This window comes from Cladophialophora immunda (assembly GCF_000835495.1).
Source record: "Cladophialophora immunda strain CBS 83496 unplaced genomic scaffold supercont1.4, whole genome shotgun sequence".
Lineage (NCBI taxonomy): Eukaryota > Fungi > Ascomycota > Eurotiomycetes > Chaetothyriales > Herpotrichiellaceae > Cladophialophora > Cladophialophora immunda.
In genome coordinates, this window is record NW_015622544.1 from 4,631,881 (window position 1) to 4,647,703 (window position 15,823).

The window sequence follows — 15,823 nt, forward strand, 5'->3', positions numbered from 1 at the left end:
ACAAAGTTCCTGTCTCGATCTCTTCTCCGCACCAGATGCCCCCACGCATGTGGTTACAAAGCTTGCTACTGCTACCACTGAGAGCTTGCAAAAGAACCACTCGATGGCCTCCTAGCGCATGGCCTGGGGGGAGGGTCCTTTTCTTATCCAGACCTGCCCTCATGCCACTTCAAGCTCTTCCTTTGCCCCGCATAGCCCCTCGACGATGATAGGCCCGACCGACACAGATAAAAGACGTCGCCTCCTCGACGGGACAACGATGAAATTCTTCAAAAGCTGAAGTTCTAGCCTGCAAGCGCCTCTATAGCAGGCAGTGTCCAATATGCAGCTCGTTCCGAAAGAGGTATGAGTGCTCCGGGAGCGTTTATCACCTGGAATGGCCTATCGCTGACTTCTTGAACTACTGGAACAGCTAGATAAGCTCGTTATATCTCAGCTAGGCTTTCTAGCGCAAAGAAGACTTGCTAGAGGTGTCAGATTGAACCATTCGGAGGCTTGCGTAGGAGATTTTCTGAAAGACAGTCTCGGAATCATGGACTGATCTGCTCTGTAGGCTCTCATTGCCAGCAATTTGCAAGAGGTATCGTCAAGAGCCCGGGGATCGCAAACATGCCTGCTGATGATCGGTTGTTCTAGCTGATTCGCGATGGAAACCACACGGTCGCCGACCTAATGTCCATTGGGAAGACCATGCTTGGTCGACGGCATGTCCTCCCCTCTGTTCTCTCTACCTTGACCGAATTGCAAGTCGAGGGCACCTTCAAGACTGGCACGTACCTGGTTACTGTCCACCACCCAATCAGCTCCGATGATGGTGACCTCGAGAAGGCTCTTTATGGAAGCTTCCTTCCTGTGCCATCGAAAGACGCATTTCCCCTGCCGGACCAAAGTGAGTATGACAATAAGAAAATGCCAGGTGCGGTCATTCCGGTCAAAGAAGGCAAGATTACGTTGAACGAAGGACGGAAGAGAATCCAGTTAAAGGTCACCAGCAAGGGCGATAGACCAATACAGGTATTGATGGACCCCAACTCTACCCAGTGTATCTCGCCGGGCTGACATTCTCGCTCTACAGATTGGATCTCATTACCACTTTATTGAAACGAATCCGCAGCTGGAATTTGACAGAAGCAGAGCATATGGTTTCCGTCTAGACATCCCAGCAGGTACCTCTGTCCGATTCGAGCCTGGAGATACAAAGACAGTCAATCTGGTCGAGATTGCAGGCAATAAGGTGATCCATGGCGGTAACAATCTCGCCTCGGGTCCTGTTGATATATCTCGCGCAGAAGAAATCGTACAGAAGCTTCAGCAAGCCGGATTTGCCCATGCTCCTGAACCTGCAGGTGACTTGGCCCATATAGACGTCGCATCCATGACCCGTGCGGACTATGCCGGCATGTTCGGTCCCACAACTGGCGATCTGGTCCGGTTGGGGACGACAGACCTCTGGATCAAGGTCGAAAAGGACTTGACGGTCTACGGTGAGGAATGTAAGTTTGGCGGCGGCAAAACTCTTCGAGAAGGGATGGGGCAAGCATCTGATCGGAAAGATGTTGATGTGCTGGACACTGTTGTCACCAATGCCCTTATTGTCGACTGGTCCGGTATCTACAAGGCAGATGTCGGAATCAAGGACGGCATCATCGTGGGCATCGGCAAAGCTGGCAATCCGGACGTCATGGATGGTGTCCATCCCAATATGATAGTCGGCAATGGTACCGATGTCATCGCAGGCGAGCACAGCATCCTCACGGCGGGAGGTATCGACTCGCACATTCACCTCATCTGTCCTCAACAGGTCTATGAATCCGTCGCGGCCGGCATAACCACTTACCTAGGAGGTGGCACCGGACCCAGTACAGGTACCAACGCGACGACCTGCACGCCCGGAAAATGGCACATGAAACAGATGCTTCAGGCGATCGACTCACTTCCCATCAATTACGGCATCACAGGTAAAGGAAATGACAGCTCACCGGTTGCCCTCCGCGAGCAGTGCGAAGCTGGCGCCTGCGGCCTCAAATTACATGAGGATTGGGGCACAACTCCCGCCGCGATCGACACCTGTCTATCCGTATGCGATGAATACGACGTCCAATGCCTCATCCACACCGACACGCTCAACGAGTCTGGCTTCGTGGAATCCTCAGTCGCCGCTTTCAAGGGTCGAACGATCCACACATACCACACCGAGGGTGCTGGCGGTGGGCACGCGCCCGATATCATCTCCGTGGTGGAGCACGCCAATGTGCTCCCTTCGTCGACGAATCCCACCCGGCCGTTCACGAGGAATACCTTGGACGAGCACCTCGACATGCTGATGGTCTGCCACCACCTGTCCAAGAACATTCCCGAAGACGTCGCCTTCGCCGAATCGCGCATTCGCGCCGAGACCATCGCTGCGGAGGACGTGCTCCACGACCTCGGCGCCATCTCCATGATGTCCTCTGATTCGCAGGCAATGGGCCGCTGCGGTGAGGTCATCCTCCGCACGTGGAACACGGCGCACAAGAATAAGCAGCAGCGTGGAACTTTGAAAGAAGACGAAGGTACGGACGCGGACAACTTCCGAGTGAAGAGGTACGTGAGTAAGTATACCATCAACCCGGCGATTGCGCAGGGAATGAGTCACTTGTTGGGCAGTGTCGAGGTGGGCAAAGTGGCGGATTTGGTGCTTTGGAAGCCGAGCATGTTTGGGACGAAGCCGAGCTTGGTGGTCAAGGGAGGAATGATCAGCCATGCGCAAATGGTAACGTACCCCCCCCGATCCCCTGACATACATTCAGCACACGCAACGCCCCCTATTCTCTCGATGTTTGCGATGTGCGCATACCGAGCACATGGTCAACACGCCCATGTGGTGTCCCTTTCCCCTTTTCCGTCCTCAGCCTTGTCTGTCTGCTAACTCCCGTGGCCTCGCACTCTGCAGGGCGACCCCAACGCCTCCATCCCCACCGTGCAGCCCGTGCTCATGCGGCCCATGTTCGCCGCGCACGTCCCCTCGCGGAGCATCACGTTCGTGTCGCAGCACTCGCTGGCCTCGGGCGTCGTGGCGTCGTACAACCTGGCCAAGCGCGTCGAGGCGGTCAAGAACTGCCGCACCGTCGGCAAGAAGGACATGAAGTTCAACGACGTCATGCCCAAGATGAAGGTCGACCCGGAGTCCTACAGGGTCGAGGCCGACGGCATGCACTGCACCGCCGCCCCCGCGGAGGTGGTGCCCTTGGCCCAGACGTACTACGTTTACTGATATAGGTACTTGCCATTGGATTCTGCAGTTGGAGGCCCCCAAGGAGCGGGATCGGAGAGCAGGGCCCCGTGAATGAAGGCCAGGGGTTTGTCCTTGAGACGCGCAAAGGCGGTTCAGGGACATTTATTTTGGTTCCGTCCCAGTCGATATATCGTGAAGGAACAAGCTCGTGCCCTGCCTATTCGTATGAGACCAAATGAGGCATGGTGCTCGATTCAGTGCCGTAGCCATGTAGAAGCTCAATGCATGAGACCTCAGCGTCACTCGTCAGGTCCTACAGAGGCTCCCCTCGTGATTTCTCGAGGTGCGATTGAAAAGTAAGAGTGCCGTGGGTTCCCATACATGGATCCACGCCAGGAAGAAATGGAAAAAAGGTTCAACAGGGACGCCCATGTATAAGGGCAGCGCAGAGCAAAGTCCAGGATAGTCTGTCTTGGTCATATAAATAAAAAGGATTGATTTTCGGGACAAGGCTTGAAACGAGTTATTCACAGTAAGCAAGCTACTGTAACCATGTCGAGCTGCGAAGCTACCCATACTGTAATCGTCAAAGATTTTATAATAAATCCCAAAGAAAAAGAATCACCGCAATCCGCAGGCTCTGCAATACCGCTAACCGCGCTCATTTGCAAGCGCGTTCCTGCCTTCGCCGACGTACAGTCAAGTGAAAAGAGATGTCGGCTTGCTCGTGGACCGCCAAACACAATGGTCCCTAAACCGAGAACGCCCCGCCCACAGCAGGCTCTATGCTTCGGATGTCATTCCGTCTTCAACTCATTATTCGTGTGCATCTTGTCCTCGTGGACCCAAGCAGTCGTTCGTATTCGTCATATCGTGGAGTGGCCGCAACCTCTGGGCACGCAATTGTTGGTCCGTTTAAGCGCGATATTTCACGCATTCAAGGGCTCAAACCATTGCAGTAGAGTTACCACGGGTATTTGAACTCCGTTGACGCTCAATGGGACTCATTGGATCTGCGGTAGGGTATTTTCGGCCTTGCACGCCGGTTACGGTGGCAATCCTCGGAGGCGGTTGCATTGGCCGCCTCTGCGCGTTCCCTCGCTCCCAATCTGAGGAGCGATGCCTGTTGTCACTTCCACTGCTACTTTCTCGCGTCAACGGTTCGAAATTTGTCTGGTCTGGGTAACGTATCGATGGCGCCCGTGGGTCAAACTGTGCCTGGGCATTTTCTGGAATAGGTGTGGCCGGGGTGGAACTGGGAGTGTCGTTATCCCAGACTGTCTCACGCCATTGCGGTGGGCGGCCTCCCCCATAAGGCTGTTGAGGTGGCTGAGGCGCAGGCTTGATTGCACGAGGTGGGTAGTACTCAGGCCGCAAGGGCTGCGAAGATTTGGATGCAGGGCCCGGTGCGCGGTAACCCGCGTCCGAAGAATGACGACGTTTGTGCGATGATCTCATGAAGGAGGGCACCCATAAGGAAGAGCGACGGCTCTTCCGATCTTCGTCAGACCTCCGCTGATGCCGACCCGTTTGCGAGGCCTCTGAACTTCCTTCGCTGCCTGTATCTTCGTCCACAGTTGAGGGAGTGCGTGCGGGAGAGCGGTATTGTGTGTTGTTGTACCCGGACGAAGGTCGTCGCCCTGGCTGGTCCGAGGGGGCAGCCCCCTGTCTCCGGTTCGAGGGGCTATTTGACGAGGTTTTATGGTGACCAGGAGGGGCCGTCGTTGTATGTGATCGCGGACGCGGCGAAGGTTTTGGTGATGGCCTTTGAGCCGAATGGCTGCGGGTCTTCCGCGCCTCATACTGATTTCTCGGTTCCCAAGGTGACCCTCTCTCTCCCGACGGCGAAGGGAAATCCGGTACACTGCTCCGTCTGCGATAGATATCTGTCGGATGATCTTGGTCATCGCGAGAACTGCTGCGCGAAGGCCTTGTTGGGCGTCCTGTCTGACCGCCAGAGAAATAGCCGTCTCGTCGATCATAGGCTTCAAGATGCGGGGATTGATAAGGAGAGTTCTTTATACGCCGCAAATTGTAGTTCTGCTGGTTCAATTTGCCAGTTACCAGTTTGTGCCATCTCTCCATCTCTTCGTCTGGTTTGTTTGGGAAAACGTCGAGGGGGATGTATTTTGGGTAGGTCCCGCCATTAGGCATCGGGACATTCCACAGCTGAACCGCTTTTTGAATGAAAGCCACATTTTCGTCAGGGCAGAGAAGAAGCTGGATCGTTTGCCAACGAGCAAATCCAGCCGGTGTTAGGCACGGGATTCGGGGCGTTTCGAAGGGACTGGGGGTAGGTTGCAGAGAGTGAAAGCATCCGAGGGTTTGGTACATGAAGGAGAGGGCATGATCGGAGGATTTGAGGAGGAGCGAGTCATAGTTGCCGCCGACGGCTCTATAGAAAGTGGCTAGACGTGATGGAGTGAGTTCGTTGTCTGGTCCGGGCTCAAGGGTCGCCTGTTTTCCCAGTAAGCGAGTAGAACCCAATGTGCGACGGAGTAGACTCACTATGACTTTGGCAATCCCCCGACACAGCTGCTCGAATTGAAGGGTTGCGCTTTTGTCTGGATTGACCAAATATCTCCAAAATCCAGGGGCAGAACCCGCAGACTGACTGGGCTCCATTATTGCAAAGAAGCGCAGTTGATGCTGCGGACAATCACAGCCGGGATCTTTTTGTCTGGTTTTCCCGTTGATGTCGCTCTCATGTTCAGGCCGCCCATTCACACAATTGTGAGAACACTAGATAGGTAGAGACGCGGGAGGAGAGGAGAGGACGAGGCTATCTGATCGTGGTGTTTGGGAAGAGGAGCGAGGACTGGTCGCAATGGATCAAGTGGCGGATGTCGAGTCACACTGGCTCAAGAGGGGGAGATCGGGTGCCTCGAGAGCGGCCGCAAGAGTCAGTGATCAGTTAAAGTGAGTCCAAAGAGATGGGAAGATGTGGATGTGATTCAATACAGAAGATCGTGGGAGAAATCATGCAAGCTCCCGGTGTGTTCACCGCTTGACTGTGCCACAATTGTCACCCCCGCGATATTGTCGCAGCCTTCAAGCTTCCCGCTTCCTTGGTATGGCTAGTCAGGAAGCGGATTGTTCCAAGAACCTGTCAAGCTGCCATCTGAGGCCCCAGAGTGTGCATCTTCCCCGTCATCGTGCAGATGATTGATCTGCTGCCTTCCAGGCATTCGCCCCCAATGGTCCATCTGACTGGTGGGATTTGCATTTATTCCTCGAGTTTCCGCCCTTGACATTGGACCAATTCTCGCCCATTTCATCTGGCTCACAGCAGGACAGCTATTCCTCCAATTGGTGCCTGACTCTATTCCCATTGCAGTGTTGCGGCTGCTTAGCTGCGAGGCTTAGGCTCAGAGTCTCCAGATCTACTGGCGTCCTATGACCCTGTAGCACTTGACCCGCCCTCCATGCGGCCCTATGGCATGTGCACTCAGTGGCACTTGCACACAATGGGGGCTAAAATGGCCAGGCAGAAAGCATCTTGATGCCCAAGGCATGCAGGCGCCCGTTTCCTGGTTTGCGAACAATGACACATACCTGAGCCTCTGTCTAGCTGATCTGATCACAGGAACGGCCGTCTACTTCTTTCATCGACCGAACTTCCAAAGTCTCCACGGTTGTGTGTTTTCTTTCCTGGCTGGCACAGGCATTCAAGGCCACGAGGCTTACCAATTGCTTGCCTGGGCTTGACACTTTTCTTCACGGCAAACCCTCGTGATGAGTGAAACCGCCTTCGGTACATTGTGGTGTCATCTGCCCGCACAATATCAGCGAGGGCGCTGTCCCGATGCCTCTAGGATGGGCGCATTATTGCTTGCACGACGCGAAAGCTGATCACTCGTGACAGTAGCACAATCAAAGGAATTAACCAATTTTGAAGCTTTAAAAGACACAACCTCGCACGACGGAACACCAGTTTCTACGCTACAGTGGAAGGTTGCGCACTCAGAGTTCACAATTGGAGCTTCAGCAACTTGAGTGAGCTGGAAAGCCTCTGTTATCAGACCTTGGCCAGTGACGAATGCCTTTCGAACTCACCGACGAAGCTGCTGCAAGAGGCAATATCACTGATAAAGATACAGGGCGCGTCCATGAACAGTCTACAATTGAAGTGAGTGCAACAGATAACACCGTGGAAGGACAAATCCTGCCTTCAGCTTGAAGCATGTCGCCTCTACCAGCATTGTGCATTCTCGGAAGTATAGAGAACAGTCTGTATTTGTTGATTCTAAAGTTTCGATAATATCACCAGCAAAGCACGATCTCTGTACCAAGGGAATTTCCAACGCACCATTTCCCTAGTAACTGTCCACGAGAGGTGCAGGGAACAGATCACCTTGGACCATCGCATCCTTCATTTCTCGAAACACCGTCATATGCAAGCAACAAGGAAATGTTGGGTTCTGAATATTTCAGCAGGAAACTGGTGAGCAGAGAGCGCTCGATGGCACGGAATCCTTTACTCGTGCAAATTGTATCAAGGCCGTGATCTCAACGTTGCTATACCCAACGGGCCACATCACTCGTCTTTTGTGGCGACTTTCCCCGTTCTATTCCTTCATCCAGCAAGGGGTTTCCTACCTGAGCCTCTTCGCAACATCAAGGATACTTTCTCAACCTTTCTTCAGGTGCAGTTGCCGCGAGTACGACTGTCACTTGCAGCACAGCCAAACAGCCCTCCGCTCGAAGATATCATCGAGAGCACTTCTCTATTCTCTTCACATTTCATTGCCCTTGAGCCAAGCTCAAGCATCTTCACCCTGATCAGTCTACAACGCCGAACAAAGAAACAAAGTTGGTTGGATTCAGAGCAGTTTCTACAAGAACCTATCTGAAAATTTGCAATGAGTTGAAAAGTGAGATATGCGTATTTCTTCCCTCTTTGCTTTCGCCCCTTCTACCACGCCAGAAAGACGTGACCCAATGATGGCCCGTTGACAACGCATCCCACGGTTCAATCGGCAGATAGTTTCCAGGCTTGTCATCGGCTTCCGGCTTAATTCCGTCTCCAACAACGACAGGTCAGCAAATCACGGGTCGAAGATGAAGGTCTTGAAGGACCTCAATTCTCCATCGCGGTCTGAACAATGCTGGTGAGACTGAGGTTGAGACAACACTGCGATAATTCTCCAATGTTGCGGTAAGTCACTGGCCCTGGACGATACCAGAGAACGACTTCACCATGGAAAGTCCGTCCTGACTTAATGTTGCGGACGTGTTTCGCAAGCGGCCTCTGTTTTCGATTCTTGCGCCGGTTGAATGTTTATACAATCTGTCACTGTGCCCACCAACAGTGCACGCCTTATTACTGATCAGCGCATCTGCCAACATCGCACAATTGTATGTCACTGTTCTGCTAAATAAGGCAGTTTGTGTAGCGGGTCAGCTATACTCTGAACGTGTCGCTGGATCTCATGCCACGCCTATCGGATCAGTGGGCATCCGGAAGAAAGGGTCAACTGCTATGGACTTACATGCAAACGTGATGCCGTGTTCCCACTGGTGACGAGGATTATGATCGGGGAGCTCTCAATGGTGACGAAGACCTTGATCAGGCCAGGTGTGAATTATAGCTTCCATTTGACAAACACCGGGTGGAGGTTGTACACCAACCCATATTGATCTCAAAGTCAGTGTGATATCAATAACCTTGGAGGGCGAATCACGCTTGAGCTGCAGGCTGACCTGTCGCACTTTATTGGGACCAGATCGCGGGAGAACGGACTCAAGGATCAGGTCTCTGGACCCAGAGTCGGAAGCATACGAAGCTGCTCACTTCAATCACAGGGCGTACCAACCAAGCGGAATGTTCAGAGCCTTACGGCATTCTTTCTACTCCCTCTTCGCTTCGCTACTGCGCATGTCCGCCCTACCTGAGTAGGATACGATCAGCTATCCCTGTGCGATCGATTCAAGCTACAGGTAGGAGCTCTGGTGCAGAGTGTTTTTTTAGGGCAGAGGAGAAATGGCAACCTGTGTATCAGAAACCTCTCAACCCAGAGCTCTTGACGGATATGGTATGTCTTCCCAGGTTGTGGCAATTCGAGCATTATGTTGGTAGGCTCCGGAGAGTAAGACCATGACCTCGGGCGGATACAGTTTGCTAACTCCAGACACCGGAGCAGAACGTCATGTCTCACTTCTTTATGGTGCACAACTCCAAGTCATGCATGATGGAGATAGGTGTCAGCGATCGTTCAGCTTGCGAGGCAGTTCACCCGGCATGTTAGGAGGTAGGCCATGTGGATATAAAGACGCGTTGATGCCCTCCAAAGAATCGTGTTCAAGGGCCAAAGCCGCCAATACACGTATCAAGATGGCTAAAGCAATAATCAACTGGAGTCTCATTCTCCTCCATCTGACTTCACTGGCCGTGGCTGCCTCAGTGACACAGAACAAGACAGCACTGTCCTCTTGCGCGGCCTCCATGAATGGAGCACTTCCGAGTCCCATTTCCTCAGATTTTCATTTCAGTGGCCAGATCCGCCGCTATTACATCGCCGCGGAGCAAATCAGCTGGAACTACGTTCCGTCAGGCTGGGACAATTGGCTTGGAGTTCCCATCCAGGACTCGCCACGAGCAAACTCGACGGGCTACACGGCTTCAGGCTCCCTGGGCACAACATGGCAAAAAGCACTCTATCGTGGATATACCGACGCTACCTTCACCGAACTCTCCCCTCAGCCAGCATGGCAAGGCATTAATGGGCCGACCCTGAGAGCCGAGGTTGGAGACATGATCGAGATCCTCTTCCTAAACCGCCTTCCGAACAACTACGCCACGATGCACTCCATGGGTCTTTCATACAACAAGGCGAATGACGGAAGCCTGTACGCGACTAGTCCAAGTCCGGGACAAGAAAGCGTATTCATGCCTGGAGATGCTGTCGCTCCGGGGGAATGCTTTGTCTACAAATGGGTGGTGAATGAGGGATCGGCGCCAACCCAGGGACAGGTTTCTCATATGTGGGCATATCACTCGTACGTGAGCATGCAAGAGGACCAGAATGCAGGTCTGATCGGATCGACCATCGTCTACGCACCAGGCATGATGAACGACACCATGACGCGACACCGCGAATTTGTCCTGGTGTACATGCAATACGACGAATCAGATTCTTTCATGTCGCAGACAAACCTCGAGCTTCTGGCAGGGACCAACGTTTCCGACGGTGGCACTGACCTGTCCTCGCCCACGCCGCAACTCAATCAAGGATACGGGAACTGGTCAATCTGGAATCCCCAACTGGTGAACTTGAAGAGTTCTGGCCAACTCAGCGCAACGCAGGCCCCGACTTTCTCCGCCCTCAACGGCTATGTCTGTGCGAACAACGCCCCCTTCGAAGTCTGCGTCAACGACCCCACCATCTGGTATGTCTCGGCTTTTGGCTCGAATCCGCATGTCTTTCACATGCACGGAAACGGGTTCGTGCTCAATGGGAATAACTATGCCGCAATCAGTGAGTGAACTTACAAGCGTTCCCCCCTTTCCCTTTCTAGTCGACAACACCGCCATGGCCACGACGAGATCCTATCGTGTTCCGCCGTTGCCTGCCCTCCCAAGATAAAATCTCTCTGATTCCAGAACTTTAGGCATCAACGACGGCGAGATGAAGACTTTGCATTCCAACATGACCGCCGAAGGCCAGTGGCAGGTGATATGTCACGTCGACAACCACCTGGCCTTTGGCATGGAAGACAACTATATCGTCTACCCCGCGGGTCAATGTCCTCTGCCTGCATTGGTCGGATAGTTAGTTGCACGTGGTGGTATCATGAAATGAATGTCAGTTTGAAAGACAGTTCGCATCATGCTCATCAATAAGATACAATAGCGACTGTAGGATTGGACACAATGTGACGAGGTCAAGGCGAGGCTGAGGATTACAGAATCTGGACCAAACCAATACTGTGAGATGGGTGTGTCTTCTGGGAGCGATCGTAATAGGAGTCCCAGACGAACTCTGCTGTACCTTCCAGGGGTGGTTAGTCCGGCAATAATGATACGATTTGTGGGTGATTTATCGCATATAGAGTACTCGACGAATAGGCTATAGAAGACATCGTATTAATTATACGGCTGCACGAATTGAGAGGTACTGGCGTAATTTTCCAAGAGGCTACATCGGGTTTCGTATAACATCAATATACGCGTTGTTATTTACTATGCTATAGCCTTGCCTGGGTTCTACGATTTCGAGTTTATTCGTCGAAAAAATAAAGGTGTATCCCGTCACATCCCCGAAGCCTCGGGGCCGTACCAGGTTAGTTGTCCTTGCATACTCAACTTGATTGCCTTTTGCAAGTCTTCGTCGTCATCGTCCTCGTACTCGTCCTCCGTCGCTGTGGCACGGCCTTTGCCTTTGTTCTGATGGTATGCTTCCAAGAGGCTTTGCTTCTTGATGTACTCCATCACGACCTCTTCTTCCGTCCTCTCTTGTGCCGTCTTCTCCCCCGGCTGTCCCTGTTGTTGCGCCTCGAACTCGCTCTGCCTGGTGCCCGCGACATGCCCCAGATCATACGAACGGGAGGGTCGCTGGACACTTGGTGACCCGCCGCCAGTCAAGGCTACCGCCTCCCTCGCCATTATTTCGGGTTCTCCTGTTGCCCGCTTGAACTCGTCCTTGTCCTCGTGATCGAGACTTAATATATCCGACTCCCATTCCCTGCCGCTGGCACTCTGTTTGTGTTCCAACACACTCTGTGTCATGACTCGCTCCAGCTGTTTCTGAAATTCCAATGCTTCGTTTGCGTGCCGCTGGGCTTCATTTCTGCTGGCCGCTATTGCCTGGCGGAGACTCTCCTGCTCTGCCTGACGATCTGCAGCATCTTCTTGTTGTCGCCGCTGAAGCTGAGACACGTTTTCCTGAATCGCCCGCTCCATATCGGCATCCTCTTCATCATCTCTCCGCGAGGTCTCCTGGAGCGATGGCCGGGTGGTTTCGTTGATTCCAGCAGCTGGGAGCGATTCTTCAGCAGAGTGTGACCCATCCACGACAAGTATGGTTCCCTCGACATCTGGTGTGGAAGCTTCTGCACTGGCGGACTGAGCGGTGTGTACACGGTTTTGACGGGCCACTGTGCCCTCTGTGTTCCTGCGCCGTGCCTCCAGGGCGTCTTGCACCATCTCGTCAGGGTTATAGTTTTTCTTCAGGGTTTTCTGGATCAGCTTCCACCGAGCGATGACCTCTTGCTTTTCTGCATGGGAGCTCTGCAGCCATTCTTCGTCGCCTTGAGATATCCTGGACGCGACGATGTAGGTCTCCACATTGGTGCCGAACATCTTCTGCACCTCTTTTTGTACCCCCTTCATCGTATGACCGAGGATACCGGAGAAGCCTGCGAATGGCTTGGTTGCAAATCCGGCGAACCCTTTGCCAATTCCTTTGACAAGGCCGCTAGCACCCTCTTTCTGGGCACCATTCCAGGGCTGAGTGACCAGCCCAGTAACGCCATCGTACCATCCAAGGCCAAACTCTCTTCCTGCTGCTATGGCGCCTGACTTGAAATCGCTGACTTGTTCTTGAGGTCGCACGGTATCGTCCCCCCACAGCTTGGGGAGATTGTGAAATCCTTTGGTTAAACCCACTGAGATTTCCATAGGTGTCTGCACAAACGCCTTTACGAAACGGCCAACGCCTTTCCTCGGGTGCACGCTACTCTGATGCAGCATGTCATGTCCATTGCCAAAGCCGGATTCGTTTCGACGGCGGACTCGGCTTCGGCTGGCCTCCCCCTTTTTAGAGCTCGACTGACCCTGCAATGCATCGGAAATGGAGCTTGTCTCAATTTTCGAACTGGGAGACGACAGACTGGAGAAGTTGGAAGGGCTTTGAACATGAGGAAGGGATTCCTGCACATTCAAGCTCGTCTGACTGTGTTCAGGCGAAGTTGGCAGATTTGATCTTTCTCCGCCACGTGAGGTCTCGGTTTTCCTCGCGATTGTCGGCACCGATTCTTGGGACTGCTGTCGGCTGGATCCCATTGGGATGTGCAAAGATTTCACCGTCTCCGAGGGAACCTCAGCTAGCCCCATCGCCATGCCGCTGAACGCCCTGAAACATGCTGCAGCTCCTCCGGATATTGGATCCCAAGGACCTTCGTCTGTGTAGTATTCTTGTGGCCTGAAGAGCTTCAAGTCTTCGAAAAGCAAAAGACCTGCGTTCGCCAAAGTACAGGCAGCAAAAGCGCTCAACCTGACCTGGGTGCGCTTGATGCGCCAGGTCGCGGGTCGGGATGGTGCAAGGGTGCAACGGAGCCGGTCCACCTCGAGATATTGATGGAAAGACTGAGCCCCCATGTCACTTCCTCGCTCAGTCGCGATCTTACTTGCGAGTTCTTGGGCGCGTTGTAAGCTTTCGGGCTTCAGGCAGAAGTTGATCGCATCGGCCAGTTTGTCCGCTGTGAGTTGTTTGTGAGGGATTGGGTGCGGGCCGGCGCCTGCTCGTGCGACCGTGGCGCCCCAGAAAGGCTGGTCTCCAAAGAAGGGAACGACTACCGTCGGCCGGCCTGCGCGAATGCCTGCCGCCGTGGTTCCTGCGCCACCATGGTGAACGACGCAAGAGACGTGCTTGAAAAGCCAGTCATGCGGCACGCTACCTAGCATAAAGACGCCGTCGGGGATCCGAAGTCTGTCCGCGCCCAGGCCTCCCCAGCCTTTAGAAAGGAGGACACGCTGGCCACTCTTCCTCACGGCATCGAAGATAAGCTCTGTCATCGCATCAGGGTCGTCCAAAACGATGCTTCCGAATCCTATGTAAACCGGGGGTGGGCCATGGTCGAGGAATGCCTGGAGATCAGAGGGAGGGGTGTAGTCAGAGGCCAAGTTGAGAAAGCAGAACCCGGAGATAGATATGTGAGGGCCCCAGTCTTTCGGCTTAGGTATCAGGGCTGGAGACCAGCAGTAAGTGTGAGGGACTTTGAGACGCTGGAGCATCCCAGGGGCCCAGATCAGGCTCACGGGATCTAAACCGAGACACTTGGCGCGAAATCGGTTGATGATATCACCCAGGCCCTGCCACGAGAGGACTTCGATCATAGTATAACTTATATAGTTAGTGAGTTGAGGGTCGGCATTAGTGGATTGGATGTTGGCCAGCGGATGAGGAAAGGCTTGGGTGGGAGAATATGGCATAGTGAACATGATATGGAGAGGGATACCCAGCTTCTCTGCGCAATGGATATGGGCAAAGCTTGGAGGATTGGCAATGATGCAGTCGGCGACAAAGGGTCTTGCTATAATCTCAGAGCTAGCATCGTCGTCAGAGATCTCAGAAAGGTCATCATCGGTAGCACGAACGCCCATTCCGTCACCAGTCTGGTAACATGAGCGCCAGCAGCCCTGAATGTACTCGGCAACATCTCTTCTTCGCTGACCGACGTCTCCACTTAGTAGACTGCGAAAGCCCGGCATGAGGCGGGGATTCCTGACCATAAAGGCCATTAGCTGCGAGGGGTCGCCGCCAATGCTGAAGAATTCCAGGCCATTCTCCTGCACAAAGTCCTGGAAACTGGGATGAGTCGCCAGACGAACGCGATGGCCGTAGGTATCTTTCAAGACTTTCCCCAAGGCAATGAAGGGTTGCACGTCTCCGCGCGAGCCCACAACCTGGATGACGATGTTCAAGGGCGGGGGTGGAGGAACTCGGTCGTCGCCGCCTAAGGAAGGAGGAACGTAGGCGGCAGGAGGCGGGCGACTATCTTGGACACTCTGGATCTGTTGACGTAAAGCAGGAGTAAAGATCTGGGACAAGCGGCGGTTGACCTGATTGATGCGGATGTTGACACGGCCGTCGTCGGTGACACGGGCACTGGTGGCCAGGCCGTTCTTTTCGTTGCTGATCTCGCCATAGATGTCGCCATAAGCAGGAGGGGGAATGTTGTCCTCGCCCAAATCGGGAGTGACGAGGTCGGCGTTTTGCAGGGAGGTCTCCTGTCCCGTGGGGCTTGCGAGATCGGTCTCGCTGGCAGCAGCAGCTTCTGCTTGCTGAAGCATGGATTGTTGCACAACAGTCTCCGGGTCGGAGTGGCCACTTTTTGAGGGAGATTGGGCCACCATGGTTTGAATGAGAGAAGGCAAGCCCAGTTTGCCCGTCAATCACTGCATCAGTACGGAGTACATACCTAAATATTTATGTTGTGGGAGAACGACTGAGGCGAGTGGCTGAGTGAGGTGACGCGGCTGCATAGAAGGGTAGGAGAGATTTTGTTATAGACGCGTACATAAACTACCAGGACCTTGTCAATACCAGGCGGGTGTGGATTGATCAGTACCTAGTAGGCTGTGCATCCATCGACACGTCAACTTGGCAGCCGGTAATTCGGCTGCCTGCGAGGTAAGTCGACTACATTCTGCAAGAATACGTGATTGGGTTAGTACTAGAGAACGTAGGAGACATTAGAAAACGGAAAATGGCCGGATTGGGAAACCCCCCGCATCTCAAACGAAGGCCCATCGTCTAAAGGTGATCAAAGCTGGTGTTATGGATACTGAGCAACAGGGGAGGAGTAGGAGCCTCTCCGATATGGACTGGACCGCGTAGTGAGGGCTTAGGAAGCGGCAGGTGAGCCGAGGGTTAGTTAGCGCAGTGT

General features: G+C 53.5%; 4 protein-coding genes across 5 annotated transcripts; 2 read left to right on the forward strand and 2 right to left on the reverse strand.

The window, feature by feature from the left end:
- The first annotated feature begins 126 nt into the window (after positions 1-126).
- On the forward strand, positions 127-3,718 carry PV07_07954. Of its 2 annotated transcripts, XM_016395073.1 has the most exons (6): positions 127-343; positions 413-499; positions 554-580; positions 637-1,014; positions 1,076-2,752; positions 2,933-3,718. In XM_016395073.1, exons 1-6 carry the CDS (start codon positions 323-325, stop codon positions 3,251-3,253), a joined length of 2,511 nt encoding a protein of 836 aa, XP_016248492.1. In that variant the 5' UTR covers positions 127-322; the 3' UTR covers positions 3,254-3,718. The 2 variants fall into 2 exon arrangements, with proteins under 2 accessions (XP_016248492.1, XP_016248493.1); XM_016395074.1 differs by lacking the exons at positions 127-343; positions 413-499 and having other exon boundaries at positions 507-580.
- Positions 3,691-6,226, reverse strand: PV07_07955 (uncharacterized protein). Its single transcript, XM_016395075.1, has 2 exons — positions 5,723-6,226; positions 3,691-5,671 (listed from the first exon to the last, which is right to left on the reverse strand). Exons 1-2 carry the CDS (start codon positions 5,837-5,839, stop codon positions 4,160-4,162), a joined length of 1,629 nt encoding a protein of 542 aa, XP_016248494.1. The 5' UTR covers positions 5,840-6,226; the 3' UTR covers positions 3,691-4,159.
- Positions 6,227-9,548: 3,322 nt separating this feature from the next.
- Positions 9,549-10,986, forward strand: PV07_07956 (uncharacterized protein; the record flags this gene model as incomplete). The annotated part of the gene is made up of 2 exons (XM_016395076.1): positions 9,549-10,692; positions 10,826-10,986. 2 exons carry the CDS (start codon positions 9,549-9,551, stop codon positions 10,984-10,986), a joined length of 1,305 nt encoding a protein of 434 aa, XP_016248495.1.
- A 386-nt stretch (positions 10,987-11,372) lies between these two features.
- On the reverse strand, positions 11,373-15,304 carry PV07_07957 (uncharacterized protein). Its single transcript, XM_016395077.1, has one exon. The coding sequence runs from the start codon at positions 15,288-15,290 to the stop codon at positions 11,466-11,468; it is 3,825 nt and encodes a 1,274-aa protein (XP_016248496.1). The 5' UTR covers positions 15,291-15,304; the 3' UTR covers positions 11,373-11,465.
- Between the last annotated feature and the right edge of the window lie 519 nt (positions 15,305-15,823).

Bases quoted from the DNA above. Each gene is read 5' to 3' on its own strand.
- PV07_07957 (XM_016395077.1), bottom strand. From the start codon at position 15,290: ATGGTGGCCCAATCTCCCTCAAAAAGTGGCCACTCCGACCCGGAGACT.
- PV07_07954 (XM_016395073.1), top strand. From the start codon at position 323: ATGCAGCTCGTTCCGAAAGAG. The intron at 581-636 runs GTATCGTCAAGA...CGGTTGTTCTAG, and splicing joins TTGCCAGCAATTTGCAAGAG to CTGATTCGCGATGGAAACCA. The intron at 1,015-1,075 runs GTATTGATGGAC...CTCGCTCTACAG, and splicing joins AGGGCGATAGACCAATACAG to ATTGGATCTCATTACCACTT.
- PV07_07955 (XM_016395075.1), bottom strand. From the start codon at position 5,839: ATGGAGCCCAGTCAGTCTGCGGGTTCTGCCCCTGGATTTTGGAGATAT. The intron at 5,672-5,722 runs GTGAGTCTACTC...CTGGGAAAACAG, and splicing joins GGGGGATTGCCAAAGTCATA to GCGACCCTTGAGCCCGGACC.